Source organism: Arachis ipaensis, chromosome B3 (assembly GCF_059453495.1).
Source record: "Arachis ipaensis isolate K30076 ecotype BB chromosome B3, ASM5945349v1, whole genome shotgun sequence".
Classification (NCBI taxonomy): Eukaryota; Viridiplantae; Streptophyta; class Magnoliopsida; order Fabales; family Fabaceae; genus Arachis; species Arachis ipaensis.
In genome coordinates this window covers 133,434,424-133,461,903 of record NC_142438.1, presented here as the reverse complement: position 1 = coordinate 133,461,903, position 27,480 = coordinate 133,434,424, and the positions used below count along the sequence as shown (strand labels likewise).

At 33.0% G+C, this 27,480-nt stretch overlaps 2 protein-coding genes across 2 annotated transcripts; one reads left to right on the top strand and one right to left on the bottom strand.

Moving 5' to 3' along the window:
* Positions 1 to 5,057: 5,057 nt before the first annotated feature.
* LOC107631191 (isoflavone 4'-O-methyltransferase) lies at positions 5,058 to 6,604 on the top strand. Its single transcript, XM_016334548.3, has 2 exons — positions 5,058 to 5,966; positions 6,059 to 6,604. The coding sequence occupies exons 1-2, from the start codon at positions 5,172 to 5,174 to the stop codon at positions 6,359 to 6,361; spliced, it is 1,098 nt and encodes a 365-aa protein (XP_016190034.1). The 5' UTR covers positions 5,058 to 5,171; the 3' UTR covers positions 6,362 to 6,604.
* A 19,144-nt stretch (positions 6,605 to 25,748) lies between these two features.
* On the bottom strand, positions 25,749 to 27,480 carry LOC148572506 (uncharacterized). The gene is made up of 3 exons (XM_088507554.1): positions 27,298 to 27,480; positions 26,653 to 27,180; positions 25,749 to 26,108 (listed from the first exon to the last, which is right to left on the bottom strand). Exons 1-3 carry the CDS (start codon positions 27,478 to 27,480, stop codon positions 25,749 to 25,751), a joined length of 1,071 nt encoding a protein of 356 aa, XP_088363680.1.

Below are 27,480 nucleotides of genomic sequence, written 5' to 3'. Positions count from 1 at the left end.
ACATGGCACATGACTCCTCATCGTGATTGGTTTTGTACATATGAACCTGTCTTGGAAGGATCTGTGTTTATGGGAAACAATCATGCCTTAGAAATTGTTGAAATGGGTACTGTCAAAATAAAAATGTTTGATGGTTCTATTCGTTCACTTCAAGGGGTAAGACACGTGAAAGGCTTGAAGAAGAATTTGTTGTCGATTGGGCAATTGGATGAACTTGGTTGTAAGACCCATATTGAAGGTGGGATCTTAAAAGTTGTTAAAGGAGCTCTTGTGGTAATAAAAGCAGAAAAGATTGCAGCAAATCTATACATGCTTATGGGAGATACTTTGCAAGAGGCAGAGGTATCAGTTGCTTCAACAAGCCAAGAAGAAATGACGATGATATGGCATTGCAAACTAGGCCACATGTCAGAACGAGGCTTGAAGATTCTTGTATAACGTAATCTCATTCCTGGACTCAAATCGGTAAACTTACCATTTTGTAAGCACTGCGTTACAAGCAAACAACATAGTTTGACGTTTGGTAGATCAACTGCTCGGAGCAAGCACATATTGGAGTTGATTCATTCTGATGTGTGGGAATCGCCGGAGATGTCCCTAGGAGGAGAAAAATATATTGTATCATTTATTGATGATTACTCTAGGAGGCTATGGGTGTACCCGATCAAGAAAAAGTCAGACGTGTTTGCGATGTTCAGAGAGTTCAAAGCAAAGTTAGAACTTGAATCTGGAAAGAAGATCAAGTGTTTAAGGATAGATAATGGAGGAGAATATGTTGATGGTGATTTTCTAACATTTTGCAAGCAAGCATGTATTCAACGACAATTCACAGTTGCATATACGCCTCAGCAAAATGGTGTAGCAGAGTGAATGAATAGGACTCTCCTAGAAAGAGCACGAGCTATGTTGCAAACTGCAGGTTTAGCCAAGTCTTTTTGGGCAGAAGCTGTTAAAACCGCCTATTATGTGATAAATCGGTCACCATCAACTGCAATTGGGTTAAAGACACCAATGAAGATGTGGCAAGGTAAGCCACCTAATTATTCTTCTTTACATATATTTGGTTGTCCTGTGTACGTGATGTACAATTCCCAAGAAAGAACAAAGCTAGACCCAAAGTCTAGAAAATGTATATTCTTGGGTTATGCTGACGGTGTTAAGGGGTATCACCTGTGGGATCCCACTGCCCACAAGGTAGTTGTCAGTAGAGATGTGATATTTGCAGAAGATGAATTGCAAAAAGAACAAGAAAATGACAGCACTATTAAAGAGATAACCACTGTTCAAATAGATGAAAAATGTAGAGAAGGTGATCTTTCTGAAGCAGAACTACAGCACGAAGAACAAGAAGCAGAGGCTAATGACATAGAAGTTCGTCGATCCACTCGACAAAGAAGAACACCATCATGGCACTCAAATTATGTTTTGACAAACCATGATGCATATTGTCTTTTGACAGAAGATGGAGAGCCAACAACTTTTATGGAGGCTATGCGCAATCCAGACGCTTCTATGTGGATGACAGCAATGCAAGAAGAAATTGTGGCATTACATAGAAACCATACCTGGAAACTTGTTGAACTTCCAGCAGGTCGGAAAGCCATTGGTAACAAATGGGTTTACAAGATCAAACGAGATAGTAATGATCAGGTGGAACGACATCGTGCAAGATTGTTTGTCAAGGGATATGCTCAGAAAGAAGGTATTGACTTCAATGAAATATTTTCTCCAGTGGTGAGACTAACTACTATTAGAGTAGTTTTGGCTATGTGTGCTGCATTTGATTTACATCTAGAGCAATTAGATGTAAAGACTGCTTTTCTTCATGGAGAACTTGAAGAAGAGATATATATGCTCCAACCAGAAGGTTTTGAAGAAAAAGGAAAAGAAAACTTGGTTTGCAGGTTAACTAAATCTCTGTACGGTCTAAAGCAGGCGCCAAGATGTTGGTACAAGAGATTTGATTCTTTCATTATTAGCCTTGGATACAACAGACTTAGTTCAGATCATTGTACTTATTACAAGAGGTCTGGTGATAATGATTTCATCATTCTGCTGTTGTATGTGGATGACATGTTGGTGGTAGGTCCCAACAAAGATCAAATCCAAGAATTGAAGGCACAGTTGGCTAGGGAGTTTGATATGAAAGACTTAGGACCAGCAAACAAGATTTTAGGGATGCAAATTCACCGAGACAAAAAGGATAGGAAGATTTGGCTATCGCAAAAGAATTATTTGAAGAAGATCTTGCAACGCTTCAACATGCAAGAATGCAAGCCAATTTCAACCCCACTTCCTATTAATTTTAAATTATCCTCAAGTATGTGCCCTAGTAGTGAAGCAGAGAGGATGGAAATGTCTCGAGTACCGTATGCATCAGCAGTGGGAAGCCTTATGTATGCCATGATCTGTACAAGACCAGATATCGCTCAAACAGTTGCGGTGGTAAGTCGATTCATGGCAGATCCGGGTAAAGAGCATTGGAAGTTGTTAAGAGGATCTTGAGATACATCAAAGGGACCTCGAATGTTGCATTATGTTTTGGAGGATCAGAATTCATTGTCAATGGATATGTCGACACAGATTTTGCAGGTGATCTTGATAAACGAAAATCTACTACAGGATATGTATTTACACTTGCAGGAGGAGCTGTGAGCTGGCTATCTAAATTACAGACTGTTGTAGCTTTATCTACTACAAAAGCTGAATATATGGCAGCTACACAAGCATGCAAGGAAGCTATTTGGATCCAAAGGTTGATAGAAGAACTCGGGCACAAACAACAGAAGATTTCTGTGTATTGTGATAGTCAGAGTGCCTTGCACATTGCAAGGAATCCTGCCTTTCATTCAAGAACAAAACACATTGGAGTACAATATCACTTTGTTCGGGAAGTAGTAGAAGAAGGAAGTGTTGATATGCAGAAGATTCACACTAAAGATAACCTAGCAGATGCCATGACAAAACCAATCAACACAGAAAAGTTTGAATGGTATAGATCCTCATACGGCCTATGAAAAACATGAGCAACATGAATTTTGAAAATTTATCAAAATTAGCTTTAAGTGGGAGATTGTGAAAATTAGTAAAGCTAATTTTAAAAAATATATAAATAAATAATAACTAAATAAAATGAGAGGTAATAAACAATCTTAGTTTATAACCTTAGCATTTTAGTGGTTGAAAAAGAGAAGAATTATATACCTCCAATTGACGGATGGTTCATATTGAAGAGACTCACCTATAAATTGAGTTTTTCTTTAATTCATTTCAATCAAGTCATCCAAAGAGAATAACATAATATTTCTTTGAGTAGTTTTCTTTTATATATATATAGAGAGAAGTGTGTTCTTCTTTTGTCAAGAGAGAGTGTTATTATAGTTTCCTTGTGATAGAGAGAAGTTGTAATTCTCAAAGAAAGTTATTCAATTGTTTCTATATTTTATACAAATTTATAATTTTTTATCTCTATATTTTGCTGTGTCATTTGTCTGGTACCTAACATAAATGAATGTGTATCTCACTGTTGTATTATGTTTGTTCCTACAATAAAATATAAATTTTATTCAGTTTTTATGTTAGAAGAAATTTATTATATAATAGTCATTTCCTATGCATTAAATATCTATAAAAATAATAGATATAACATTGTTCAAAATGATAAACACCTTGTATTCTTATTAAAATGTCTTTAAGTTGCAGAATTTAGACAAGTAAAGTATAATAATAAAACATTTTATCTATCTAGTAATATTCTTTATCTTAAATTTATATAGTATTTATTTATTTTTAAATTTTAACACTTAAAGGTAGCGTTTGTTTTGAGGTACTGGAACAGAGACTGAGAGACTGAGATTCAATATCATGTTTGTTGGTTCAGAGACTGGTATTAAAATTTATGTCTCTGTCTCTAAAATTTCAGTATTTCAGTACCTCCAAAAAGTGAGGACACAGGGGACTGAAATTTTTAGAGATAGAAATTGAAACTTTAATAACATTTTATACCTAAAATACCCTCATTTCAATTAATTAATTTCAATTTTACCTTTTGTACAAATTAAATTAGAGTTTCATTCTTGTTTTAATTTCTGTCTTCCACTTTGCACCAAACAGAATACTGAGATTTATTTCTGTCTCTGTCTCTCAATTTCAGTCTTTCAGTCTCTGTCTCTCCACCAAACACTACCAAATAGTCTTACCTCAAGCAGTTATTTAATTTTGGTTACATTAAATCATTTTTATGTCATATATATGGTAATAAGTAAATTTTGTAATGGAGTGATATGTGTTATCGCTGACTTAAGAAATAAATTGAAAATAAAAAAATATATACGTAATAAAAACAATAATCAGTTCAAAGGTTAGGTTTAAAAGAAAGAATGGAAAGTACATTAAGCATAAGAAGAAGAAAAATATTTAATCACTTGCACAATTAGGTATTGGTTCAGTCACAGATAAAGAATATATAAAGAGTGTTCAAAGAATACAAAAAATAAAATTAAAAAAAATAACAGAAAAAAAGACTCACATTGCACAATATCTACTTTTTTTTTTCTTTTTCTTATTATTTAATTTGTTATTGTTTTCTATTAATTAGTGGCTCTTTACAGTTGTGTAACTCTTCTCATTATGTTCTTTCTTTTAATTGTTTTGCCTTTTTTACTTGTATAGTCTAGTAAGAAATAGTTGAATAATTGTTTAAAATTACATGTAAAAAGAATTATATTTAATTATGTTAAAAATAAATAAAATACTTTTGAAAATGAACTTTTATTATTTTATATTAATATATATTTTTTATCGTAAAATATATTCATGCAAGAAAAAAAATTAACGAATATACTTAATTATTGACTATGAATCAAAAGTAAGGTTTTGAAGAGCCAATATAGACAATATAATATATATAAATTTAGCTTTGTTTGTAAAACTGGTCAAATTAAACAGAAAATGACAAGAAATAAAATTCAGTTAACCTGCCTGAACATAAACAAGTAAAACAGCCTCACCTACCCCTGTCCTCACTCAACTTCACCCACCCACTTTACCCTGCACTGCCTCACACTTGAGACGACGACAACAACAACAACCGTCTTTCTTAAATAAAAAGCTTTCGTATATAACACTTTATTCTTCACACTCCATACTCCATACATAGCTAACAAACAATTATGGATTTGAGTGCTAACTCCAACGGCACTAGCAGCAGTGAAGAGAGTGAATTGTACCACGCACAGATCCACTTGTACAAGCATGTCTACAACTGGGTTAGCTCCATGGCTCTCAAGGCTGTTATGGAGTTAGGCGTTGCTGACGTCATCCACAACCACGGTAAACCCCTCACTATCTCTCACTTAGCCTCTGAGCTCAAGCTCCACCCTTCCAAAGTCGGCGCCCTCCACCGTTTCCTCCGCCTCCTAACACACAATGGTTTCTTCGCCAAGACCAAGCTTCTAGAAGGACAAGAAGAAGAAGACGCTTACGCTCTCACCCCTCCCTCCAAGCTTCTCATCAAGAGCAAACCAACGAATCTTTCGCCCATCGTGAAGGGATCACTCCATTGGAGCTCCCTTAACATGTGGCACTCTTCCGAGAAGTGGTTCACTGAGGACAAGGAACAAACCATGCATGAGACCTCTTCTGGAGGACAGAGCTTCTGGGATTTTCTCAACAACAACCCTGATTGCATCGCCATGTTCCAGGAAGCCATGGCCGCTGATTCATACATGTTCAAGATTGCGCTCAAAGAGTGCAGGCACGTGTTTGAGAATCTCGGCTCCATTGTTGATGTTGGTGGTGGTACTGGTGGTGTCTCCAAGCTTATTCATCAAGAGTTTCCGCAGTTGAAGTGCACCGTTTTCGACCAGCCGGAGGTTGTTGGTAACCTCAAAGGAGATGGGAATTTGAACTTTGTTGGCGGTGACATGTTCAAATCGATCCCTTCTGCTGATGCAGTCTTACTCAAGGTATCTTGATTCTGTCGCCATTAATTGGTAACTAGCTAATTAATTGATGATGTAGTCTGATCTAATGGTTTTTGATTTGGTTTGGTTTTCAGTGGATTTTACATGACTGGAATGATGAGCAGGCCTTGAAGATATTGAAGAACAGCAAGGAAGCTATTTCGGAAAGAGGGAAAGAAGGGAAGGTGATAATCATAGACATATCCATCGATGAAACCAGCGATGATAAGGAATTGATTGAGCTGAAACTGGATTATGATTTGGTGATGTTGGCAATGTTCAATGGAAAAGAAAGAGAGAAGAAGGAATGGGACAAGCTCATCCATGAAGCAGGCTACAGTAGATACACCATTACCCCAATTTGTGGCTTCAAATCTCTTATTGAAGTTTACCCTTGATTTTATTTCAAAGTGTTTTGTTATGATGTCTAAAAATTATTGTCTAATTATTAAAAAAATCAAATAATTAATTTTAAATTAATTATTATAAAAAGCAAATTAGACACCAAATAAAAATACCATAAAATTAGCCTTATTTTGATATGAGTAATCTGTTTGTAATAATCAACTCTATATCTTATGCTACTTATGTTTCAACAAAGGATTAGTTGAGATTCAACGCATCATGAAGTGTTATTTAATTTTTAACTTCTTAATGATATTGCAAGTTAATTATATTTCTTGAGCCTCCCAAATTATGTGGGAATTCAAGCATGAAGCTGTTGCAAAATGGCTAACCAATAAGATTTAATAATATACCTTAATCGTTACAAAAAGTATAGAATACTAACCAGTCATTAGAAAGGCAATTTTATTAGACACATCATAAAGATACTTTTATGGTTAGTGGTTAAATTTATCTTGCAACTACCTTAATTTGATAATAGTTTAATTTTATTTTTTATATAAAAAAGTATAGGTAAACAATAAAAATATTAAACAATGTGAACAATAGATATATCGGATGTTTATTTCATTAGGTGTACGGATGGTTATTCTAATATTAAGATTTAAGTGGATAATTTGAGAGTGTAGTGTGTTTTTAGCCAATTTTAGAGCCTATTATTTACATTGTTTACAAAAGTTATTGTCAACTTAACAAAATCCTTTTTATAATGATTAAAATTTTACATTAAATTATATATTTTTTTAACTTATTCTTAATTAAAAATATTAATAAATAAATATTAGAAAAATCATGAGGTAAAATATTGTCCTACTATACATATATTATCCTTGAAGAAGTATATTCTAAAAGGTAAATTCTATGGTACCTTTTATTGTGGTGTTTAATTTCTTTGTCTTTTTTAATAAGTTAGGCACCATGTTTTAGGCACCATAGCATTCACCATTCTAAAATTCTAAATCAGTAAGAATAATTAGTTATTATACAGTGATCGAAATAATATATAGAAATAGAACACACGACAATTATATTTATGTTGGAGCATTTATATATGTGCCTCCCAAAATCAGATATCATATTAGAGATGGCATTATGTTATATAACAGCAGATCTTATTGCTTCAGGCTGAATTACCACGTATATGAAACAATTATATTATGATAATGGTATCCTTCATAATTTATAAGTCAGATAGGTTTCTTAGCTTAAAGATTTTATTATAAGTCAAGTAATCAAAATTGGGGATGAATCTTTCTACTCAAAATTACAGCATCAATATTTTTAAAAATTTTGAGGATTGGAGATCTAGTTAATTTTTTTAGCGAACAAAGACGGCCAATTACCTAATTAATTTGAAGTATTACTCTAAAAAAAAAGAATTAAGGAGTTAAACCAGTCAAGCTTAATGCACCGTCTGTTATTGGAAACTAATCAAACTATAGTTGCTAATATATTAGAAAAGTCACAGAAATATCTAGCTTTGGAATAAAGGGAGAAAAGAATGCATTGTCAAGAATGGCAACTGCATGGACATATTCACATTTGGAAAGAGTAAGTGTAGGAAATCAAAGAATCTAATTCTATGACTACGTAGTAGTGCAGTATGTAGCATCAGTGGTGGGGTCATCTGACTAAGGTAGGGGAGACGGTGGTCAATTCCAAATTTCTAAAGGAGTCTTAGAGTGTAGTATCAAAATAAATAAAGCTATCTGTATTAAATGTAGAAGTAGATGATCCACACTCTAGAAGGAAGAAGAATAAGTAACTGAACAAATCAACTAGTAAGTCAAATAAAGCAATGGTCCCATCAGATTGTGTAAGCCATGTGGAGATTGCGTAAGCGGCTTTGTTGCTTGTTTGAGATCAACATAACTACCACCAAGTAGATGACAAATTATTTAGAGTGACTAGATGCATAAACCATCTGGAGATCTTTTATTTTTTTATAAGGGTATTATATGGATTACCTTGTATGTGTATACTTTTATTGTACATGTTCTTCTTCTATTATAAAAAAAAATTTGATGATAAAACAAATAAAATGAAATACGAAATTTATTTTTTATATTATAAAAACATGTATATATAAAGAGATGTATGTAATTTTTTTTTTCCTATTACAAAATATAGTTCCTAAAAAGGCAATGAGATTGTGACCTGATCAAGAAGTTTGTATGTCATTCATATCAAACCAAAGTTTTCTACGGTTTTATGGTCCACTATCGACAGTTTCGCCAATTATAAACTTGTTTGATAAAATTTTTTAAAGAGTTGCTTATATTTTTCAAAGCATTTTATTTTATATTTAGAAAATTAAAAAATTCATTTATTTGTGCTTGTGATTTTTTAAAAGTTAAGAGTATTTTTAAAAGTATTTAAGAATGAACTTTTAAAAATTGACTTATACTTATCAAAATTAAAAAATCTAATATAACTTTATTCATTAATTAATATCTAAATTTAATTATTATATTAATATCTATTATACTATTTTTAAATTTTAAAAATTATTTTATCAAACATATTTATTATTATTTGTATTTATTAAAAATTATTTTTGATTTAATTTATTAAATATACATGCTATAATTTTAATAACCAAAAAAAATATTACAACTTTTAAAAAATTATTTTTTATAAATTATTTTAAAAAATAAAAATTTTACCAAATTAAGTCTTAAAAACAATTTATTTTTTGTTTTTGAGTCTTAGATAGTTCGATGCAGTCTTTCTGAGTCTTTTTTTTTGTACAATACGTTATACACACATTAAATGCTGTCTTTTCCACTATGCATTTAGGAGACATATTTGTCATTAAGACAAGCCTATGCAGTCTCTTATTTTTTTTTTTTGGACAGACAGTCTCTTATTTCTCTGGTGGGCTAGCTTTTGCTTATGGGCCTGGTTTACATTTGCAGGCCTTAGTTTTTGGGTCAATACTCTCTTTGGGTCAATACTCTCTTCAGCTCTTATAAATAAAACGTCCAATACCGCATAAAGTTCAGCCTCATAATTGACTAAAAAAAAAAAATTAGATCCTCTAAATTTTAAATTTTTATATGAAAAGATAAAATATAATCTCTCACTTTTAAATATTTTCTTTCTTATATTTTTATTTAGTTTTATTTATGAAATAAATAGTAAAAGATTATATTTTATCCTCCAGAATAAAATCTAAAATTTAGTTTAGGAGATTCAAATTCAGAAAATCCAAAAAGAAAACATTTCATTATAACTGGATCAAAGCTGATCAGATTGTTGACCCAAATGTTTTTGTAAAAAATAACAACATTTAAGTGCTTCCCACAAGGGCTAACTGAAGAACTGTTTCATTTTCAATTTGAAAAATGTCAAACACTTCTAACGAAAAAAAAAATGAAGAGCCAAACACAAATGAGGTAAATATAAGAAAAAAAAATATTGGTCATACGTATTTTTAAACAAGCAATTTGTAACAAGAGGAGGGTAAGAGAATCAACACTTTTTAGTGTAAAAAAAAAATGAAGAGTTGATTAATATTGACTTAAATACAAAAAAAAAATGTTAACCAATAACATTTTTCTTGTGGAGACAGATTTTGAAAAAAAAAAACTCAGAAAACAACATGTGTAAACAGTTCCTAACTTGCGAAATATCTCTCGTACAAGATAATATAAAATAAAGTTACTTTTTGCAATTTGCGAAAAAAATATGATCCATATCTATGTCTTGTAAACCCGTTTATATGGAATTCACCAATTTTAAATTCATATTCAAATATTTTATTTGCTCTTCTTTTCCTTTTCACTAAAAAAAACTAGGGTGAATAATAATAGGATTCCATTCGAGAGAGAGAGAGAAGAGGTGGGTCTGGGGAGTGGGATGCTTTTAATTTCAGTTTTGGCCGTTCCTGGGCGTACGATCAAAAGACCCACCGTCGGCGATGATAACCGACAAACTCTGATGAGGAACAAAGACCGGTCTTGTTCCTTTTGGCAACTCTCTAGACGGGCCCACACCTACCACCACAAGCAGCTTGCCACGTTTCGTAACAGCCTCAAACCATACCAGTTGTTGGTTAACGGCAACAAACCAAACAAATTTTTGGGGTTTTTTTCTTTCTGTTTTGATTGTGTCGTTCATTAGTGGTATTAGTAGTCCATAAGATTGAGTGTATACTATATAAAAATAAAATAGCGTGTAAATTAATATTTAATAGTATAGTGAAATTGTTGGAAGCAAGAAATGGGTTTGAGCTGAGTTACCTATGTAGAAATGTAGCATAGAATAGGAGAGCCAAGTGGATGGATTTAGATAATGTAGATATTGAGACGACCAAAGTACGATGAAAGCCTGACACACACCCACGAATCACCCGCGAAAAACTCGAGGGTTTTCTCTTCTCCATCCATCATCTTATTTTTTTCTTTTCTTTTCTTTCCTAACAACTTTTTTATTACAATTAAATTGATAAAAAAAAAAACTGCGTTAGTGTTTTCAATAAAAGAAAGAGTGAATACATCATCCCACTCTTGATAATTATTTCTAAAGGATAACGAGGTCCCAAAAAAAAAAAATTCAACCCGGTCTTTAATTTTTTTTAGACTGATTAATCCCTGTGCCAAAAAAATTAATATTGACTTTTTTTTGTACAGGATCTTGTTGTCCTTTCGAGATAATTGTCAGGGGATGGGTTAAATTTTTTTTGTTAAGCGCTTCGTTGTCTGTCAATGTAATTGTCAGGGGCTGTTTTGAGTTTTTTTCGATAATTATCTCAAAAGATAACGAGGTCCTTAACAAAAAAAATATAATCCGCTTCTGATAATTATTTTGAAAGGACAACGAGACTCCTATGCCAAAAAAAAGTTAATTTTATTTTTTTTTAGCATAGGAACTAATTAATTCTAAAAGAATATATCAGATATCGAATTAGGTATTTTTTTTTGAAAACCTTATTATCTTTTCGAAATAATTTTTAGGAGTCGGGCGAGGTGTTAGCGGCACATCAAACAATTGACGAGCAAAAACGTGACGGGAAAAAAAAAATTGTGCTCAGTGGTAAGTGGTAAGTGCTAACTTCTCATCATTATTCCCGTTCACTTTTGACCTCACATCTTTAATTCCTTATCTATCCTTGCCACCGCAACATCAGGAGCGTGCATGACACGGACGATAGGTTAGCCCAATGGGCCCTCCTCCGTATGGGTTGTGGTGTCATGGCCCCCCGTTGGTGGGCCTGTATTTTTTATTTATATATTTTGCAGGACTTGCAGATGGAGGCGGTGGAGTGTGATGAAAGGTGCAGATTCTTGTTTGGGCAATAAAATGAAAAGTGTTTAGAATATTTAAGTGTATTCATCAACACAAGGGACTGAAAATTGAACTGAAAACTGAAGAGAGAATGGTAGTGGGGGGGCTGGGTTGGTTCAGTAGTAGTGAATAGTGATGTATGTATTGTATGGTAGTACAAATTCATGCAGCCTTGCATTCATTGTATTGGTGGGCCATCTATTATTATTCATATGGAATGTATAAGTCACTTTGGTTAAGGCAACATTCAAAATTTATAGTGATTCTCAGAAATTTGGTATCTACATATGGATTTGGTGTCATATATACATATTCACATGCTGCTACAGGACTAATGTTTTTATTGTTTTATAGCCAAAATTATTTATTTCACAGGATTATAGTAAAAAAAAAGAGTTACAAGTACTAATAACTAATGTAACTAATAAATGGAGTTGATGTTGATGCTTCAATTAATTGAAGATGGCTTCATTTAATTTATATATATGTACAGGAAACCATTTTTCACTTTCTTTTAAAAGATGAGTAATGTCCAATCCAAAAAAATGTTAGCTATTTATAGGTGTTGATACTATTTTGAGTATGATATAATCCATAGGGAGAAAAGTACGCTCTGCTAGCTAAGAGTGTGTGTGACATTATTGATATTAAGTATAATCATGTGTCCATACTGATAAATGGCAAGGAAGCCAAATATGTGCTACGCTCACAAAAGAGAAACACTTCTTGTACTGCACTTAACTTCCTTCTTCATCTATATCTATATATTTATATTTATATTGTTATTAATTCTCATTCAAGATTTTTTTTTTTTTTTATGTCCTCACGCTATTGGAAGTATAACGTCATTAAGCACAACCAAGTGAAGCCGTGCATCATACTTTGATTATTCCTATGTGAAACAATAATGATAAAGTTAGAGAACTTTGGTTAAACCCATTTTTTATTTTTACTAAGTACTAACTATGTTTAAAGAATTTGTGTTTTTCTATCCACGGATATTTAAAGGGGATGCTCTTTTCTACTTTATGGTGAGTATGAGAATTTTTATGCAAATGTTAATAATATATAGATTAGGGATTAGCAGAGAAATAATTATTCCAAAATCGAGTCATTGTAGTCTAGGATTTTTTTCGGGACATCAAATTCCATGAACTGGACAATGCAAGCATAGTTAATTGATGTATAAAAAGATGCTTTAAAGGAGATCGAATGTTTATCATTAATCTTGTCTTTATGATTCAAATCATATTTAAATTGGGTCTTGCTAGTACATACTAAAAGCAACATTAAAAAAATAATTTTTAAAGGTTATTATTGAAAAGAGCTTTTTTATTTTATATTTTTAATGTATTGAAACATTAGAATTAAAAAATTCTATTAGTATACTACTAAAATTTGTCTTATTAAAATACAAAATAGTAAAATCCTTAAATTTAATTCAAAAGTAAAAAAACATAATTAAATTTAAACAGAATAATAAAACTAGACATTCAAATATTTTTTAAATTAAATCTTCAATTAAATTTGTCACGCGTTTCTTCTTTCGATTATATGCATGTATTGTTGGTGTTTTTTCTTCTTCCTCCTCTTTCTTCTTCTTTGTTATTTTCTTCTTATGCGCACTTTTATCTCCAGTGTCATCTTTGTCATTGCCACTGCCATCGTCGTCGTCACCGCAACTGCTACCTCATTCTCTTTCATTATCATTATCATAATTATCGTCATGTTTTTCTTTTTCTTTCTTCTTCTTCATTTTTTTTTCTTTTTCTCTTATATATGTTCAACAAAAATATTAAGCACAGAATATGTGATACACAGTACATAAATTTTGGTGTACAATCAAAATAGTCAATAGCATAAAAAAAATCTGTGCTATACCAAAAATTTTTTTTACTATGTACAAAAATTTGTGTGCTATATCTATAAATTTATATACTGTTCTAATTTTATTTGTGTTGTCTGTAAAAAAATTGTGTTTCTTTACAAAATTTATCTGCACGTGGTAATGAAATTTCTATGTTGAAGAGCACAGAGACAAAAAACCAGACGATGAACGTGCGCATTTTTAGTATTAGACTTATACCAATTTGATTAGACTTAGTTATAAAAACGTCTTGTACATTTAACATCATCATAGATAGAAATATTCAATCTTTTACAAAGAAAATATTATGTTTTTTAATTATATATTTTTAAAATTTTAAAGACAACTAACGAAATAAAAATGGAGTAGTAATTTTTAATAATTAAAAAAATTAATTAAAACAAATGAATAATTCAAAGAAGTAGTACTTTTTTATAATTAAAATAAATTAATTAAAACAAATCAATTCAAAAAAATTAACTTAAAAACAAGGTATTTATCTTCCTAAGTGCTAACTAATCATTTAAACCTCTTCTTAGTTATTAAATGGATAAAGCTTCCATTTATCTTTTAAAAGTTTCACAATATGATCTGAGACATATTTATTTTTAGAAAAATTATAGGATAGTAATATACTATTTGCCATCTTATTGTCAACAATAATTAATTATTATATTTTAAACACATGTATAAGGAGACACATCTAGGAAATACATCTATAAAGACACTTTCATTAAATACAGCTATAAAAAAAGACATTTTTATTAGACACATCCGCAAAGACACTTCTATTAAACACAATCATAAACAAAAATTAGCAGAAATTGACAGAAATACTGTTAATAACATATCGAAATTGTTATTTTTAATGAAAAAAGTCTTAAAAATCAACTACAATATAAGACAAGTAAATCAATCTTCTTTTAACTTTGATTTTGAAATTCAAAAAATTAAGATAACGAAAATTTTTTTTTGTAACAAATTTATTTTTTACTAATTAGCTCTGTTGGCTGAAGTTGTCTTCACTCCTAATTGGTTTCCTAGAGAAACCGACTTTTAATTCATTTAGTGTTTAACTAACAATTTTTTTTAAGAAAGATATGGCATTGTTATCCTAACCTGAACAAAAGTAGGCTATAGCTTTGAATCTCATGTGTTGAGCTCGAACATGACTTCCTCTGGATCCCTCTGCACTTTTTCACTTGGCTTTTGCCTCATCACATGCATGGTAGGTAAGAGAGTTAGAATTATTCAGGGTTAATCATGAAAGTAAAAGCCTGAAACCCATTTGCCAAATTTCACAATGTATGCTAAACAATCAGCTTTAATTTTTATAATTATATAAAAATAAGAGATGCGTGTATTATGATCTCTAACGTTACAAGATCAAATAAGTACACATTTTTTTATTATTCTTTTTATAATATTAATATATTATCCATCATATAATCATGAAAATCAATTGTTTATCCAGTATTCTTCGAATTCTAAACATATGTAATATATTGTACACATTAAAATCCAATTATTAAAATAGATCGCGCAAGAAAGAAAGAAAGCGAAAACTAATAATCGAATTGTTGTTGAAACTTGAAATAGTAAGAAAAGCATGATCAGATAGGAAGTGATAATGGTATGAGCTTTAGTGATTTGTTGAAAGCGATGATATCTTTAACATAAAAATGAAGACCTCTTAAGATACTTTGAACGAAAGGTTTCATCATGTTGCCTATATCTCTGCAATAATAATTGAATCTAACGCATTGGTCGCATCCCTTTTGATGAGAATCCATCATGGAAAACATAACCAATAACATGGCTCAGTAACTTTTATTTTCTTCATTCCCATCCATTCTTTACATACACCAACCAAGGATAATAATGATTAAAAGCTTGATATAACCAATATTTTTACCAGCGAAGAAAAAAATTCATGATAGCTTTATATAAACCATTAAACCGTTACAGTAGTGGAGAAGGAGCTACCAAAGGCTATGGTTGTGGGGATAGAAAGGGAAAATTATAATTATACAACTTAAAAGCCACAAACAACCAATACCTATACTTTTTCCTGATTTAGTGTATCAATATATATACTAAAAGAAATGATAGGGCTATTAGAATTTATTATTTTTTAGAGTATATATTTAAATAGATTTTTAAAAAATTTTGTATCAAATATTTTTGTTTTAAATTTTTTTTATTACATTGAGGTTCTGAACTTTATAAAAGTAAGACATAGAAGTCGCTGTCTTAGTTAGATTTATTGTTTTCACTTAGATAAATAGGTCCTTAAAAGTGTGACAGAAGGACCTGTATATCTTATTTTTATAAAGTTAAAGGACCTCAACGTATTAAGAAGTGTTGGTAACGACGATAAAAAATTGAAAAATAATAAAAAAGGAGGAGAAGAAAAAGAAGACGTAGCATCCATCCGGATTGAAGAAGAAGAAGCGCGATGGAGGAAGAAAACGGGAAAAAGAAACGCTTAACTCAAATCATTTGGATGTAAAATTGTTTGGATGTGAAGAATTACTCAAAATATTAACCAATTATAAATTAAAATATATTATAAAGAATAAAATTATATGTTATTTTAAAAAATATGAGAAAGTCTAGGGGGCCAGCACTTTTGTTGAAATCTGGCTAGCACTTAACCATAAAAAAGAAAATGATTAATCCTACACCATTAGATGTCATCTCACACCATTGAAAATATTGATGATGGCTAATTAATGGTTAAACATCACAAATTCTGCTGTCTTCCTAGCACTCCTAAAAAAATATTTAGTAAAATTTATCAAAATATAAATGTGGAAAGAGAGTGTAATAGAAAAAAAAGCTTATAATTTCAATACAAATAGAAACAAAAATCCATAATTAATTTCTTTAAGCTTGACGAGAGAAATATAGAAACTTAATTTCTTTATAAAATATATTAAAATTTAATTAGAATAGTAGGTAAAATTAGTAGGACTATAATTCTTTTAGAAATTGAATCTAAATATTATTGGATGAGATCTAGGTAAATTCATCACACAAATACCAAATAAACTCATCTTTCCAGTAATTAATAAAGTAATATTTAAAGAATAAGATATTATTTTAATTCACAACATTTTGATTAAATATTTAAATTTTAATTTTGTTCTTAATATTTGAAATATCACATTTTTATTTTAAATATTTTATTTTATTTATTTTAATCTTTTGGTCAAAAATTTTTTTTTAAATGTCCTTTCTTTCATTACCGTATTCTTTTAGGCGGCGGAAAAAATCATAATTATAGTAGTGGTAGTCGCATGGTAATATTGTAGTGATTTAAGAATCAAAATAATAGAATAATATAAAAAAGGATAATAATATAAAAAATAACACTTTTTTAAAAAAATAGTTTTGACTAAAAAATAAAAATATGACAAAATAAAAATTTTGAGATAAAAAAATATAACATTTCGAACGTCAAAAATAAAATTAGAATTTAGTTTAAATAGTAAAGGCTAAAACATTATTTTACTAAAAAAATATTTTACCACGAAAAGAAAAAAAAAAGAGTAATTATATTAGGTGTACATTAAAATTAGTTATAAATTTAATTGTCAGTATAAAATATATATTAAAAATAAATTAAGTTATATATAATTAATTTTTGTAATTAATTTTAATGTAAATTTAGACTGTATTTATTTACAAATATAGAATATTAAAATAAAAATACAGAGATATAAAATCATATTTTGTAAATAAGATATTGATAATATCTATAGATATTAAATTAATATATTTTATATTTTTTTGACAAAAAGGTATAAAGATATTAACAAAAAAATAAATTTATTTTTTTATTATTTTTATCAAATTTTTATAATATTATTATATTTTTAAATTTTTTTAATAATAAATAAATTATTTTTTATAATTTATTTTAATTTATTATTAAATAAAATATAAAAATATTTATTTTTATATTTTTATATTTTGTTATTAATATTTTATTTTATTTTATTTTATTTTCAAAATCAAAACTCAGCATTAATATTATTGGGTGTAGAGAGTTGAAATACACACACGAAAAAGGGCGTGGAGTGAGAAGTGTTTCCAGAAAAGGATAAAAAGCATGGGTCATGGCTTTAACCAATTGTGCACTAAGGTCTAAGTGGTGTGGTGTGACCCACACCTAGGTAGCTAGGCTAGGGCCATAAACTAGGAGGGTCTCTGTGTGTTTTGGGTCCTCGGCCATTCATAGTCTCTGATAAAGACCTCACCCTTTTCATTACTAACGGGATTGGTTACTATGGTCATGGTTTTGCACTTAAAATAATTAAAAGTGATGGAATTCACAAATGTGACCTTTTTGCCCTCTCAAAAGTGTGTAGTTTATGGCTTTTCCAATAGTAATGTGTGCAACTGCGCAACCAAAGCACTGTACCCAATTTGCCATTCCATGCAGGTCAATACATGCCATCCCTTTTCATCTTTCTGTACAAACATTGTCAAATAATGTTATTTTTACCATATCACTATTTTAGGTAACTTACCTAAATAAAATAATTAAAATTTAAATTTATTAAATTATAACTTTTTAAAACACGTATTTGTAATTTTTAAATTTTATGAAAATCGCTACAAGGTGTAACAATTTTTAATTTGCACGTTATCCGATGCAGAAGAACGCAAAATAGAAGCCGTTAGAAGGTGTACCATGCATAAACTGTTACTGGGTATAGCGATTTATGAGAAAATAATGAATAGCATAATCCTTTGCATTTTGTAGCGGATTATATACTAGTAGAGATTATTTTTATTTCTGTAATAATAATGCATGGAATAAAGTGAATAACAGGATGAAATTGAACTTGAAATAAGCATGTCATAGAAAGCGAGCAAAACAAAGCTTTACTTAAATTTTACATACTTTTTAATAAATAAAAATTTAAGATTTTTACTATTATTCAATTAAACTTATCTATTTTTATATACGATTATCTACTGTTGAAGTGTGGTCGGTGAAGCACTGAGCACAAAACAGAGAAAGAGATTTGGGAGAAGAAATGGAATTGAAAATTACTCAACTACAGTGAAAGATCTCAAAACTATACAAATGGGAATACAGTCTCTTATATACTAGTGAGGAGTTACTAATTAGACTATTCTAACTAACTAATATGCATAATTTAGTCACATCAATTGTGCAGGTATGAGAGTTATACTTATCTACATAAGCTGCATAGTAAGTTAAGGTGAGTGGGAGTCTTCTTATCAAGTAACACCCTCCTTCAAGTTGGGAGTGTAGATGTCTAACAATCTTAACTTGCGATGAAGGGTGGAGAATGTTGCTGGAGGCAGAGGCTTAGTGAGGAGGTCAGCAACTTGATCAGTGGTAGAAATTGGCAGCAAATGGATGTATCCCTCCATGAACTTGTCTCTAACTGCATGGCAATCGACTTCTATATGCTTGGTCCTTTCATGGAACACAGGATTCGAAGCGATATGAATAGCCGATTGACTATTACAGAAAATACTAATCGGCTTTGTCAGTGGCATGCCCAGATCCTTCAGGAGATACCCCAGCCAAATAGCTTCCTTGGTTGCTGCAGCCAATGCACGATACTCGACTTCTGATGAACTACATGAAACAGTACATTGCTTTTTGCTCTTCCAAGAGATCAAAGATGATCCAAGATAGAAACAGTAGGCTGAAGTAGAACGCCTGGTATCCGGACAAGCAGTCCAGTCCGAATCTGAGAAGCCAGTGATGCACAGGTCAGAGGAGGTAGGGAAGAAGAGCCCCTGTGCAGGAGCAGACTTTAGGTATCTTAAAATCCTATGAGCTGCATGAAGATGAGCGTTGGTGGGTTTGTCAAGAAACTGACTAAGTCTACTGATTGCAAAACTAATGTCTGGACGAGTATTTGTCAAGTATAGCAGCTTCCCAACTAATTTGCGATATCCTGTAACATCTGCAAGTAATGTGCCACTATCCTGTCCCAACTTGGCACTGTAATTCATGGGGGTGGAGACTGGTTTATGATCAATAAACCCAAAATCTTTGAGCATATTAACTACATGTTTCCTTTGATATAATGCAATTCCCTTGTTTGATCGGGCCACCTCAAATCCAAGGAAAAATTTTAGGTCCCCAATGTCCTTTATGCGAAATCGATCATCCAACACTCTTTTGATGTTGTCAATTTCAACCATATCATTCCCAGCCAACACTAAATCATCCACATAGACTGATATTGCTGTGAAATCATGATCAGAATGCTTGGTGAATAGGCTGTAGTTGGATCGACATTGTCTGTATCCAAGCTCAATTAGGACGGACTTGAGTTTATTGTTCCACTACCTGCTAGCTTGCTTCAGGCCGTACAATGACTTTTTCAGTTTGTAAACTTGACCCTTATCAACACAGAGCTCTGGTGGAGGTGTCATGTAGACTTCTTCATCTAAGTCTCCATGAAGGAATGCAGTGTTCACATCTATTTGTTTCAAAAACCAGTTATTAGCTGCTGCCAAAGCGAGAACAATGCGAAGGCTTGTTAGCTTGAGAACTGGACTGAAGGTGTCTCGATAGTCAATGCCAGGAACTTGGGTATATCCCTTTGCCACTAGGCGTGCTTTATGTCTCTCAATACTACTATCAGGGTTGTATTTGACCTTAAAACCCCACCTGCACCCTATGGCCTTCTTACCAACTGGTAGAGTAGTGAGCTTCCAGATTTTGCTTTTATTTAGAGAATCAAGTTCAGATTGGATAGCCTTTTTCCAACAAGGTTGAGAGATTGCCTCTTCATAGTGATTGGGTTTAGTGTTTGTGGACAATGCAATTGAAAATGCTCTATGTGATGATGAAAGTTTATCATATGACATAAAGTTTGATAGGGGATACTTACACTGAGACTGTGTAGAATGGCCAAGGTTGGAAGTGACATTTAGGCACTGATAATCTTGAAGATATGAAGGGCGACTCCTGATTCTTGTGGACCTCCTTTGCAGAATAGGTTCAGAACCATGATGAAGGGAAGTAGAGGCTGCCTCAGCACTTTCATTAGTATGCGAAGAATTAATTTGTGAATTTAAATTTTTATTTTGTGCAGTGTGTGAAGGTGTTAACTGTGTATGAGGTACAGTATGTGGAAATAGGTCATAAGAGAAAGGGTCATAATGTGGGTTGTAACCCACTGATGCAGAATTTTGTGAAAAGGTGCTTGAGGTTGCTTGTGTGTGGAAGGAAAAGTGATCTTCATAAAAATATACATTTCTGGAAATGAAAATCTGTCTTGTTTTTAAATTCATCAATACGAATCCTTTAACACCCTCCTTAAATCCCAGAAATACAGATTTGCGAGCCCTTGGGTCTAGCTTATGTCTTCCAGCTGTTATAGTGCAAGCATAGGCTAGACATCCAAATATTTTTAAATCTGAAGGATCAGGGAATGTTTGGTAAAGAAGCTGAAATGGAGACTTGTTTTGCAAGAAGGTGCTTGAAATTCGATTGACGATGTAAACTGCATGCAAAAAGAGCAAAGTTCCAAAAACATTTGGGTATATCAGACTGAAAAATCAAGCTATGAGTGACAGCCAACAAGTGTTGATGTTTTCGCTCAATAATGCCATTTTGTTGAGGGGTTTCAACACATGATATTTGGTGAAGAATTCCATTTTCTGTATGCAGCAATGAGTTTATTATCTGATGTAAAATCAAAGCTCTGGAATTGCCTTTCTTGTTGTGTGAGAAGTGAGAAAATAGTATTCAGACTTGGAAGCGGATCCATAAGCATGACCTGAGACCTTACTCCAACATATTGTTCATTCAGTCCTCTAAGAAATCGTGTTACTTGATCTTCCGTTCTGAAATTTCTTACAACACCTAATCCACAACTGCAATCTCTTCCACAACTACATGAGGGAATTGTTCTGAAACTGTCTAATTCCTCCCACATTTTCTTCAATTCAGTGAAATATGCAGTCACATTCATATCTCCCTGTTTGAGAACATACAACTCTTCCTGTAATTTGGCTACTCAAAATTTATCCCCCTGATAGTACCTATGCTTCAATTCATCCCAGAGGTCTAATGCCACATTTTTCCAACTTACACTTTGAGCAATATCAGAATTCAGGCTAAGGTTTAACCATGCAACTACATAAGTATTGCAACGCTCCCAAGCTTCATAGGTAGGATCGTGTATCTCAGGTCTAGGTAAACTACCATCAATGAATTTGATCTTATTCTTAGATTTCAGAGCCCTAACCATAGATCTACTCCAATCTCCATAATTCTTTTCATTAAAAATGACATTTGTAATAGCGATACCTGGATTTTCAGACGGATGCAAGAAGAAGTGATTCGAAGGATCCTAATTGAATCCTCCACCATTCCGACTCACGTGAGCGTGAATAGCAGAAAGCTGACTCAAAAATACAGAAATTTCATGCAGATCAAGGTTCTCCAATGGCGATCACGCTTGCGGATTCGTTCCTGCAGTGTCGCGAACTGGATCCATTCACTGCACGCTTTGCGTTTTCAGAACTTGCGTTTGTGATGTTCAAGCATAAAACATTGAGTTTCTCCTTCGATCCCAATCTCAGGTGCCCTCAGCAAGCTCCACGCTCACCGCACCATGTTGAAGTGTGGTCAGTGAAGCACTGAGCACAAAACAGAGAAAAAGATTTGGGAGAAGAAATGGAATTGAAAATTACTCAACTATAGTGAAAGATCTCAAAACTATACAAATGGGGATACAGTCTCTTATATACTAGTGAGGAGTTACTAATTAGACTATTCTAACTAACTAATATACATAATTTAGTCACACCAATTGTGCAGGTATGAGAGTTATACTTATCTACATAAGCTGCATAGTAAGTTAAGGTGAGTGGGAGTCTTCTTATCAAGTAACATCTACGATTGATTATAGTTGTAAACTTTTTTTATATTCTCAGAACATACAGAGTTAAATTCTTTCCTTAAATACTCTCAAAAGGTAATATATATAATTTTTAATATTTTAAAAAAATAATTTTAAATATATTTTTTATACATATTTATTGTTGCTTCTAGAATAAAAATAAAATTTTTAAATTTTATCACAATAATTTTTTGTAAGAATAAATTATTTGAATAAATTAAATTTTAAAATAACATATTTTTGAAGACAATTTTTAAAAATGAATTATTTTTTTAAAAACAAACAGTTGAATATTATACTCTTATTATTGTCTAGAATAAAAGAGTATTGTACTCTTTATTTTTCAAATAAACGGTGATTGCTATTGACCTGTTGTACTTAAAAAGTAGTGTCTAATTTGCTAAAAAAAATTAAAAATTAATATTAATTTAAAAATATAAAAGTAAATAAATTTTCAAAATTTAAAATTTGCTATAAAAAAAAGTTAGACAAAATTTAGATACCAATTCATAAGTACCATATAATTAGTCATAAATAAAAAAGTAAAAGAAAGTCAAATAATGCAACACCACCTTCGATTCTTAGTTTAATGGTTTTTTTTTCTTATTTGATAAATAATTATATTATTATTTAAGCGGTCAAATATTAATTATATTATAACTATTTTTAATCTTGCCAAAAAATATTGATACAGGTCTAATTATTAAATTTCATATTTTTTTTAGATTTTTTTAATAATAGATTAATTTAAGACCTTTTTAACCACTCTACCTTGACCTATCTGAGAGATTTGAATAACAATAATGTACAAATAATCCACCTATACATAATCTGCTACAGGTGCCAGGGATTACGTTTCCTCATAAACCGCGCGCTATATCTAGCAGCGATTTATGCATGGTACATGTTAAATTGGTTTTGAAATCAATGGGTAATCAGGTACAACCTGAACCGAACTGATGACATTATCTAATAATTGGTCCGAGTAACGGTTATGAGGTGCAGATCCCGAACCAACATGTAAACCCGAACCTTTATTAATTAAATTAACAAAATATAAATTTAAAATATATAAATGCATTTTACTGATTCTAACCTAATAATCCTAACCTAAACACATTGTAGTGACAATCACCCATGGTATGAACCCTAGCACAGCTTCCTGACCACCTCACCGTTACTTACTCAACCAAAACGGTAGCAGCTTCCTCACAATAGCTTTCTCTCTGTCGGCGTTTCCATCAGTGTTGTCTCTGTCAGCATCATCATCTTCGTGACCTTCAGCATCGTTTTCTCCATCGTCTTCTCTGGTAGCGGCAGCGTCGTCTTCTCCGTCAGCGTCATCTTCTCCGGCAGCGTCTTCATCTTTCATCAGCGTCGTCGTCTCCAGCAGGGTGCTTCATCCAACGTGCGTCAATGTATGTGGCGTGATCTACTCGTCAACAATGCCGTCACCTCCGTCTGTGGTGGTCGTCTTCTCCGATTAGGTAAGTGTTAATTTTTCTGTTCAAATTTTATTTTTGTTGATAATTTTTTTGTTCAATATTTTTTGTCTGTTTAAATTTTTTGTTAAAATTCTAAATTCTTAGTTCTTGTTGATATTTTTTTATTCAATTTTTACTAGCTGTTTATTTTTTTGTTGAAATTATGAATTTTTAGTTCTGGTTGATAATTTTTTTGCTCAATTTTTACTGTCTATTTATGAGTTATTGTGAAATACTAAAATGTATAAAAATTCTGTGTAGTTGATGGTTCTGTTATATGTTTCGCTGCTTCAAAAATGGGAAAAACTAACACTGTCAGCGACACTGTTGTTGGAAGCACTTTCTCTCTAAGTGCAGCTACTCCCACGGTCATTGACAATGGTATTTTTGGAACATCGCAAAGTCCAGTTCCTCCACAATTGCTTACCTCAAATCCTTCATCAGAATCTAATGCACAAACACAGACCGAAGCTGCTGGAACTACTGGTAAGCCTCCAAAAGAGGTAAAACATAAATCCAATAGGGCACTTAGTAGCGTTTAGTCTAGTGGTCGTGTGCTTGACTAATTTAAAAGCTCTTTAAGTCCTTCTATTGTTGAGCCTAATTTGCTCACAAAATTGGTTGAGGACTCAAGAGAAGATGCATGATTTAAAGAAAGAACTTGAGGAATAAGAAAAAATTGAATTAGGTAACTATTTTTAAGGACAAATCACTGAAATAAGCTAATGGGAGTTCAAAATTGGACCAATCAGCCAAAAGAAAAAATGGTTCATGAATCAACCAGATGCACAATTCTATGTAATTCGAATTAGGGTCATTCAAACTTCAACTCTATGTAATTCGAATCAGTGCACGCACACACCCACTAATTTGAATCAACCTGATTCGAATTACACACACACGCACTGCACTTAGTAATTCAAATTGGCCATATTCGAATTACTCAATTTTTGGTGCAAGTAGTAATTTGAATTAGTGTGTTCGAGTTACTCCAGATTCGGCTATAAAAGTAGTTCGAACCAACCTCATTCAAACCACTTTTTCAATAACATACCCCACCAAATCCCAGAGAAAACGATCCAAAACGACTCCAACAAAGGCTTGAGCAGGATATTCAGCCGATGAGGGATAATCCAGACAGACTTTATCGTTTGGATGAAGTATCCCATATAGCCGGTGTCATCAACGAAGAGGTTAGTACGAAATCTTTTTGTTAAAAGTAGGATTAACTAACTTATTTGTTTGTTTATATATGTTATGTTAGTGGTTTTGATAGTAAATGATGTTGGTAACATTGTATGTGAATGATAGTATAAGTTTCGTTAGTGATTTTGTATGTGGTTTGGTAAGCGGTTTTACTAGCGGTTTTGTAAATGGCATGGGTAGTTGTTATCTTAGTTATTTTGTTAGTGGTTTTAGGATGGTTTATTTAGTGGTTGTGCATGTGGATTTGCTTGTGGTTTTGTTTGTGGTTTTGCTAATGGTTTTGCTAGTAGTGTTGTGACTAGTTTTGGTGATGATTTTGTTAGTGGTTTTATTAGTGGTTTTGTTGGTGGTTATGTTGATGGTTTTGTTGGTGATTTTGTTAGTAGTTTTGTTAGTGGTATTTGTCAGTGGTTTTGTTAGCGGTTTTAGTGGTGGGATTGCTAGTAGGTTTGTTAGTAGTTTTGTTAGTGATTTTGTTAGTGGATTTGTGTGTGGATTTGTTAGTAGATTTGTTAGTGGTCTTGTTGATGCATTTGTTAATGGTATTTGTCGTCATGTGTCTGAATCTCCTGCCCTCATCCCGATGCTGAGTCCACAATGAATACTCAATCCTGTTCGCTCAATCACACATGGCAGGGTCTTCAGACCGCAGAATATCAAACCAGTAATCAAATTCGACCTCAGTCTTGGCATATGTTGCATTCACAAGAAGCCTCCTTGCGTTCTTGCGCTTGAATGTGAGGGCGAAATTTTCTGCCACGTGCCGAATACAGAATGCACGGTATGCAGCAGGAGGTAGCCATCCTCCATCGGGAGCCTCAAGTGCAGCCTTGATCCCGTTGTGCCTATCTGATATAACCAGGAAACCCGGTTGTGGGGTCACGTGCTGCCGGAGATGGGATAGAAAGAAGGACCAGGACTCCGCATTCTCCCCCTCCACGAGTGCAAATGCAACAGGTAGGATGTTGGAGTTCCCGTCCTGTGCAATCGCGACGAGCAACGTACTCCATACTTACCATACAAGTGGGTCCCGTCAACACTCACCAATGGCTTGCAGTGCCGGAATGTCTTAATACATGGTGGAAACATCCAGAAAAGCCGGTAAAAATATGCTTCGAGTCATCGACCTGCCCCCCACTCGAACTGGACTCGTCCTCAGCACTGCAACACTACCAGGCATCGTCAACTGAACTCCTAACATCCACCGTGGCAGCTCATTGTATGACTCATCTCAATCACCGTAGATATGGGCGGCGGCCTTTTGCTTCGCCAACCAAATCCTCCTATAAGTCGGCCTGAACCCAAAGTGTGCTGCCGTCGCATTCAGTAGAACCTTGATGCTGACGGATGCATCAGCTCTAACCATTGGCATGATGAAGGCCGAGATCACATGATAGTCCATAACACTTCCCTACATAACGGCGATAGTCGGACTCTACCACCTTGTACTGTACCCAGCGTCGGATGCTATAGGTCTTCACACTTAACACAACCTCATTTTTATCCTGAAACTACTGACCAACCTGAAACTCTGTAACACCACCAATCCCCTGGGCATCTCTAGCACCAAATCCAATAGGCTCCCCAAGAACCCCCTCCTGTCTCATGGCATCCAAGTCCAACGATAAAAAATGCGGAGGGTATTGCTGTGTCCCAGAACTAGAACCACCACCAGCCCCAGCCGGATTACTCCCTGCAATCTCATCCCCACTATCATCAGCAATGAGATCCGGCTCCACATCATCATCGTCAACATCATCCAGCAATGCATCGACCATACCAGCCGGTGCCGCATGCTGTAAACAAGCCGGCATCCTATCCACGATACCCACCTCTCCGCCTCCATTACAGTTCAGATCAACAGCGAACGATGGGGAGGCGACTGGTTCATCTGGAGGTTCATTCACAGGGATGGACGAAGCTACACCAACAAGTCTCGAGCTAGAACCGGCTACCGTGCCTGTAGTGTGGGTATTCCGGTTTGAACCCCCGGAGCTAGATACCACATCAACCAACTTCGCCAACAGCTCAGGTGTCCTGACCTCTGGAAACTGCCGACGACAATGAAACAGGACCTATAAATCCTTATCACTTCCTATGGTGAAACAATCATACTTCACAATTTCTTGCAGCACTGAGATCGAAATGCGATGGAATAACTTCTGAACCAGTTTCACGCCTTGCAGACCAAGTTTCTGTAGTATAGAATTCACAAAGTCGTCATAGCTCGTCGTAGGCCTGATAAATATACTGAGGGGATCCTTATCAGTGAACTTCACACCAGATCGTGTTTTTCTCTTAATTGATCCTCCGTGATGTACCAACACTATAAAACTCTCCTCACTAGCCAT